Source organism: Urocitellus parryii, chromosome 1 (genome assembly GCF_045843805.1).
Source record: "Urocitellus parryii isolate mUroPar1 chromosome 1, mUroPar1.hap1, whole genome shotgun sequence".
Classification (NCBI taxonomy): domain Eukaryota; kingdom Metazoa; phylum Chordata; class Mammalia; order Rodentia; family Sciuridae; genus Urocitellus; species Urocitellus parryii.
The window spans coordinates 102,255,034-102,262,890 of record NC_135531.1 but is presented as its reverse complement, the minus strand read 5'-3'; the positions used below and the strand labels follow the sequence as shown (position 1 = coordinate 102,262,890).

General features: G+C 35.0%; 1 protein-coding gene across 1 annotated transcript; it reads right to left on the bottom strand.

Annotated features, from left to right (window-relative positions):
- Positions 1 to 2,258: 2,258 nt before the first annotated feature.
- LOC113179786 (serine protease inhibitor Kazal-type 9-like) lies at positions 2,259 to 7,095 on the bottom strand. Its single transcript, XM_026384519.2, has 4 exons — positions 7,041 to 7,095; positions 5,939 to 5,967; positions 3,653 to 3,780; positions 2,259 to 2,304 (listed from the first exon to the last, which is right to left on the bottom strand). Exons 1-4 carry the CDS (start codon positions 7,093 to 7,095, stop codon positions 2,259 to 2,261), a joined length of 258 nt encoding a protein of 85 aa, XP_026240304.2.
- Positions 7,096 to 7,857: the final 762 nt, after the last annotated feature.

The window sequence follows — 7,857 nt, the reverse complement described above, 5'->3', positions numbered from 1 at the left end:
GGAACTGGACAGCCCACCTCCTACCTTATTTGGCAAAGAACATTCCATCAAAAACCTTTGATGTTTCCCCATATAAATAAAGCAAGTGTGGGCTTCATCACTCTCTTTCCAGTGTGGAAGTTCATTCCCTTAGATTGAAGAACCATCCTGCCTCCGCTTTTCAAAATTACTTCTTGTGTACTGTGGTTTTTTTCCACCGTTTTCTCTTTATTATCTTTTATTCTGCAGCCAGCTCATTCCAAGAAGAGAGAGAGCAATTCCATCGCCTGTGCAAGAGCTAACTTTTATCCATTTGTCAGATTTCTGGTTACAAGTAACCTTCCCAGGGTAATTTCCTGATTGCCCAGTCTAAGTCTAATTTATAAATATATGTATATACACACATATATATGTTTGGTATATTATTAATAACCATCACTGATGAATGTTATTATATTTGTTCACAGATGCATTTCTAGAAGCATATTGTAGAGAAGAGATATTTGAAAAGATGAGTGAAGAAACTCTAATATTTTCATTGTCTCTGAAGAGTTTGTTTGAAGAATGTTTCTATGTTTTGTTTGAAGATGATCTTGGATAATTCAGGAAGCAAAAATATTTTTGAAAAACTAAAAGTGAGAATACAAAATAAGAACATATATTTTACTTGAATTCTTCAGAAATCAGCATGGATCATTGGGTTCTTGGTCCCTTAATATCTGATGAATTTGTGAGTCAAGAACATCACTCAAAATGGCTTGACTATTTTCTTTTTCCTCCTAGCAGATAATGTATGGTTATATTTTCATATGTTCAATGCATAGATCATGTAACTCTGTCATCATCCAATGAAAATTTTGCTTAATTTCAACTCAAGTTTACTCTATCAGTATTTAAGTTCTGCACAAGTTGCAAATTGCTCCACAGAATACAAGTTCTAAGAGAACAAGACCAAGTCCACTCTACTCACCATGGCATTCTTTAAGGCCAACACTGACTAAGTCATTTGTTTCTTGAATAGATACACAAATGGATTACAAAGATTTACACAGAACATTCTCTGCTCTTTAAGGAACTTATCATGTAATAGTGGGATCGTGTGTCAGATCCTAGACCTGAGATGGAACCTTAGGGAAAGAATAGCATTGAAGAAGCTGACTAATACATGGCAACTTGACCAACTTTACTGGCCTCATTCTGCTTGCCATATTTCAGATGGGTCCCTCTGGTAGAAATAGAGGGCAGTCCCAGTTCAGGGTAGCTCTCAATGTCTGAAACACATGGGGCATCTAGTAAAGCAGTTTTCTAAATCTTTTTTTCTTTCTGTTTTTATTTATTTCTTACATACATGACAATAGTAGAGTGCATTACGTTCATAATTATCCATTCACAGCACAATTTTTTGTAACTCTGTATATAAAGTATGTTCACACCAAATTATGCCATTATACATGAGCTCTCATTTTTTTGCATACAATTCTTAATACACCTTTATACCACCATTATCATATTTCTGTTTGTATATAAGGTATGTTGACACCAAATTCACATCTTCATACATGTATTTTGTATAATGATGACCCTCTCCTTCCACCATCCTAGCAGTTTTCTAATTCTTGTGCCTGAAGTCACCTCCTTCATCTGTTCACATTTCTGGAATATGCAATAACTAAGAAATGCACAGGTTTTTTTTTTTCTTAGTCTGAGTAAGAAGGATATATTAGCTTCAGGGTTTTTGATTTTTTAGTTTCTATTACTTTTTTTTTTTTTTTTTTGGTACCAGGAATTGAACTCAGGGGCACTCAACCACTGGGATACATCCAGCCCTATTTTGTATTTTATTTAGAGACAGGATCTCACTGAGTTGCTTAGCACCTCAATTTTGCTGAGGCTGGCTTTGAACTTGTGATCCTCCCACCTGAGTTTCCTGAACTGCTAGGATTACAGACATGTGCCCCTACCCCCCCCCCCCCACACACACACACGCCAGCCCAGCTCTTATTGCTAGTCTTAATGAACTTTTTTTCTCTTCCTTGCAAATGTGGTCCTAAGATAGTCTACTAGACATGTCCTAAAATTAAGACTAATCTAGAAGATTTCACTTCACTCCCCATAGAAGAGTCAGATACATGTTTATTTCATTTAGGCCTATTTTATTCTACAAAGAAATCAACATATGGTGATAAGCTTAGGCAAGGTGTGATGGATTTCTTGGGAAATGAAATGTATCTCTTAGTAAGAAAATGCATTAAAAGGTATTTTGGAATCAGAAGATGGATTCAACATTTTCCAAAATGTATAAATTTAAGTAATTCATCAGTTTCCCTGTAGAAAGAGAAAAGCAAGAAATAAGAAATGCTGAGCTCATTAGCATTTCATTAGCATTGAAAGTTCACCAGTAAAAACCCAAAGTGGAAAAGTCTCCCACTTACTGATGTTTTAAAAAGGAATGACTGTATTTTAGCAGTATTTTCAAAACTGGTGTTGATTACATAAAGATGATACTCAAAAGACATCACAATTAGTTTATATCCTTGAAAATATTTTAATTGACTTTTTTAATTTAAAGGAAACATTCATTTAGAAGGCTTTTTTTCAGGATGCATTATAACTTTTCATTAAAAAAGAACCAGGACAGTATGTCATGAATTTTAGATACTTGTTTTCATTTCATATATATTTTGAAAATATTTATAAGAACCAATATTTTTCTAGACTCTTTTTTTGTGGGGAGAGGGATTGGACCCAGGGACACTTTGCCACTGAGCTGTATCCCCAGAGACCTTTTCATTTTTTATTTTGAGACTTATTCTCTTAGTTGCTGAGGATGACCTCAAACTTGGATCCTCCCATCTCAGCATCCTGAGTCTCTGAGATTACAGTGGAGCACAATACTGTAATCTCTTGGATATCACTCAGCATTTCATGTTTTTTGATCTGATGCTACTCAAAGGTTATTTTTTTAACCTTTGAGATGCTTTTGCCTATTTCATTTTAAAATATATTTTTCACTATATCTAAAATATACATTTCATTGAAACAGAACAAATCTACAGTTTTTTTTTCAGATATGGTCCCTTTTGTACAATCATTAGGGATGTTTTTGCATTTCCAAACCTAGTTACTGAAGTTGAAAATTAATATGGCTCATTTTAACAGATGCGGATTGATATGCTGGGGGAGGGGGGGCGGGCATTCCTTGCCTCTTGAAATAAGCATGGACTATGGGATTTCTTTGTGATGTCTTTGTACAGAGTCTCTACATAATATATTACAAGGTGAAAGTTGAACTAGATGATCTCAAGTTTCCTTCCAATTTGGAGATTCTAGGCTTCTCTGATTCTGAAGCTTAATTCCACAAATGTACACATTCTCAAGGGATTACCCAGAAGTGTTCTGTATGAATTACCATGATACTTGTCTTTTTCACTCATAAAATCCAATAGGAATGTTGTAAGAATAATTATTTTACTTTTAAGAACGAGTGTACATCAAAATACATGGGGATATGACACCAGGGACTTTCAAATCCTCTGAGACACAGGGTTCTGATTTTCCACAGTCAATATGATATGATTCCCATAGTTCATATGCCCTGAACTATTTCTCTAATTGTGGTACTTAGCATATAACTTTAACTCAAATATAAAAAATATAATATTTCAGTACTTACTTAACTTTAAAACAAAAGATACATTCATTGGAATAGGTTTTGCCATCAGATCCACAAATTGGTTCATAGACTAGAGGACAAAATCTTAGTTCTTCTGGTGGTAGGTTTCTATAAGGAGTACAATTAACCTAAAAACAAACATTAAAAGTTCAATTATTTCAATCACATATTTATTTCCAAGGATTTAGTATTTGGCAAGCAAGTCCAGAGCAAGTCCAAGTAAGTCCATGCATTTGTTTATTAGTAAAATTGTTGGTCCTTATCTAATCAATTTTAGATATACCATGTATAAAGATATTTTATTTTGGATAGAAAAATCATAAGCAGCCAGGCATGGTGGTGCATGCCTATAATCTCAGCAATTTGGGGGCCTCAAATAGGAGGATCACAAGTTCGAGACCAGCCTTAGCAACTTAATAAGGCCTTAAGCAACTTAGTGAGACCCTGTCTCAAAATAAAAAAATAAAAAGGGCTGAGGATGTGGCTCAGTGGTTAAGCCCCTGGGTTCAATCTCTGGTACCAACAAAAACAAGAAAAAGATCATGAGCAATAGACATCTTTATATAGTTGGTTACAAAATCATAATTTATTTCAAAATAGAATTTTCTCACTACAGAGGTTGATTCATCAGTTCTCAACACACATAGCATATCCACAAATGTACCCATTCTCAAGGGATTAACCAGAAGTGTTCTGTGTGAATTACCCTGATACTCATCTTTTTCACTCATAAAGTCCAATAGGAATGTTGTAAGAATAATTATTTTACTTTTAAGAACTAGTGTACATCATTGGTAACTTTTAACATTACTTATTGGTTATTCTCTTGTACACTTGCTATATGCTTCACCAGCACACAGACAAATGTATTTTAAATTAGAGTTAGGAATAACTGTTCTAAACTTTGGGAGCAAAGTCAAAGCAGTGATCTACCTATGGGAGTAGGTAGAAAATTCCTGAGAAAGAATTTTCTGGATTTGTTATCTTTGAGCATACTGAAGAATGTGAACAATACAGTCACATATGGAATTAAAATTCTACTATATGACCCTGGGGCAGTTACTTCACCTTTCCAATCTTTAGTTTGTTTGCCTGCAAAATGAAAGTAGTAATAACTGCATTGTGAGGTTGAAAGACAAAATAAATATTGGGGAAGATATGTGTACAGTGCTTAGAACTACATGGCATGGAAAACACTGAAAAAATAATGGCTGTTGTTTTTATCCTTTGTCTTTACTTCCTGAGCTGCACAAACTCCAGTTCTGTAAAACATATTCTGCATCTTCAGCTCATTCAGTTCTAGAATTCCAGAAGCAGTATTGTACTAATTGTTTATCTCTGATGGTATAACTGGAAAGTGCTCAAACTCAAACCTGAATTCACCTTTGCCTCCAGATAAGCTCCACTCATAAATTTTTTCATTCATCATTTGCTATCCTCCATGTACCTCCTACATTTAGGGAAATGAGTTGAGTGTTGCTGATGCGAGGATCAATAAGCATGACACAAATGCAGGAAGACCTCAGGGGCTAGTGCAGCAGGAGATAGTGGTGCCCCTGATAAGTCCATGCTGGCCTGGCTTTACTTCCCCTTGATTGCTCAAAGCCCAGAATTGGGGTTTGTGTGATATAATTCAGACAGTGACTATCAAGTGCTTAACCTTCATTAACCCTTTTCATTCTCACAATTATTAGATGGTGAAGGATGGCTTGAATTTGGGCCTGTAGGACTAGGCTTATATCTTAACCTTATTATTTTTTAATAGATAAAATAAAAGATTCACAGACATAAAAGAAATTGTCTGGGCCACAGGGTCACACAGTTAATAATAAACAGAGTTAAAATGAGTACTTAAAATGCCTGAGTGTTGGTTTTAAGTTTTTACTACTATACCCAGTTTTTTTCCAGCAATAATCATTATGTAAATAAACCATGAAGGACAAGTAGAAATAACAGTCTTTATTCTCTTAGAGGCCATTTTCAAATTCTGTAGGTTTAGGTCTTAGAACAATCTCACAGTAACTTTTCCTAGGGCCACATGAAAATGAGGTAGAATTGAAGCTCAAGACTTTTTAACTTTGATATTAATGTCTCATCAATTTGTTCTTCCACCTTCATTTTGGGGAGATCACTCTACAATGTTAGAAGTAAAACCAATTTTGATACTCAGAAATTAAATCTTCATCAGAAATATAGTTAATATATAATATCAAACATTTCCTTACTAATATTGGTCTTTAAAATTCTTTAAAATTAGGGTTTTTATATCAAGATGGATTAACTGACCTGGTACTCCTCTGAGGCACAGTCTATATCTGGAAGTAAAACAAAGACAATATTAAGTTAAACTCTGGAATAACCTAATCTTATTAGAGAAATGATATTTGATTTATGTCTCAGTTTGATAAGACAGTGTAAGCTTTTCTTCAGAACTCTGTATTCACTTAATATCAAAGGTCGAAGCTTCCTACACAGATTTTTTTTCTTCCCTGCTTTTGGAATATGATTGAAATATCAAAAATATCAAAAAATAATAAAGGTAAATAAATAAGAAGTTTGTCTTATTCTTTTTCTTTTCATAATAAAAGCTCAGTAAATACTGAAAAAATTCCTTATATGAAAGGAACATTGGGGGTTGGGGAAATAACTCAGTTGGTAGAGTGCTTGTCTAGCATGCACAAAGCCCTGGGATTGATCCCCAGGACCACAAATAAACAAAAAACCACAATATGAAAGGAACATCTGCTTTTATATAGTAGGCATAGGTAGGTGGCAGAAACAAGACTCATGGTTAAAAATTCTAGGGAGAGAGTTTTTTGGGGGGAGGTTACTGGGGAGTGAATTCAGGGAAACTTAACCACTGAGCCACATACTTATATTTTATTTAGAGACAAGGTATCGCTGAGTTACTTAGGGCCTTGATAAGTTGCTGAGGCTGGCTTTAAACTCATGATCCTCCTGCCTCACTTCCCAAGCTGCTGGGATTACAGGTGTGAGACACCATGCCTGGCAGGGAGACAGTTTTTAACTCAATAATGGAAGTAGAATCGAAGAAGAATTGCTCATGTAGCCAAACAACAGATTATAATGTTCTATGAAAAGAAGACATCTTCATAAACGGTGCTATGAAGTCAAATAGAATCTGGATGATAACCTATGAAGTTACACAAAGTGTTAGTATGGATTAGAATTTGGTCTTAGCTGACCATTGACATTATTCAACCACAGAGATGATGTGATTTAGTGATTCATTGGTAGAGACAAAAAAAAAGTAATGTGTCAGAAAGTTTCCTTATGACCTATGTGATAAGCACATTCTAACATTATGTAGGCAGAGATGAAGGAGCTGTTTTCTCAGGGCAAGGGTGGTGTTATGAGAGATACTCACTGAATATGGTTGCAAGTGCCACAACCAGGAGTAGGATAAAGGATGTTGTTCTCATAGTGCTGAAGTGGCGGAGGGCTGTCAGATTCAGGTAAAAGAAATGACCTTCTAGTATCTTCCCAGCTACTTAGATACTTTTATATTGTCAAGAGCTCCCACCTCAATTGTGAAATAGCTATTTCCAATGACAGAATCCTGAAGTGATGTCAAATAGGTCTGTTAGGCATGGGAATTCTTTTTTTTTTTTCCTGAAAGACAGGTAAACAACACCATTTCAATAGCTAATAGAACCTAGTAAAACTGGTGCTATTCTTATATATTGCTGTTGTTTTCTCTTTATGAGCCAGAAAGCCTAAGATTTTATGAATACTTTCACTTTTATAGTTTGATTTTCATAACAAAGTTATCAGGTAGCCATTATCATTGCTTGTTTTGGTTTACAGATAGGGAAGTGAAGTCTCAAGGAAGTTCAAAAAGTTCACTGAAATTGATATGGATCAAGAATAAGATGGTAACCTTGCCCTGAGCCACAAGCACATGCATGTTTAGTGACATTTTCTGTTTAATAGAATATATTCCAATAGACAAAAAATTTGTGCTTTTCTTAAGCCATGCTGTATTTGAAACTTTTTAAAAAAATGCTATAAGAACACTGATATTACAGTAGATGGGGTAGAGAGAGAAGATGGGAGGGGAGGGGAGGGGGGATAGTAGAGGATAGGAAGGTAGCAGAATACAACAGTCACTAATAGGGCATTATGTAAAAATGTGGATGTGTAACTGATGTGATTCTGCAATCTGCATTTGGGGTAAAAATGGG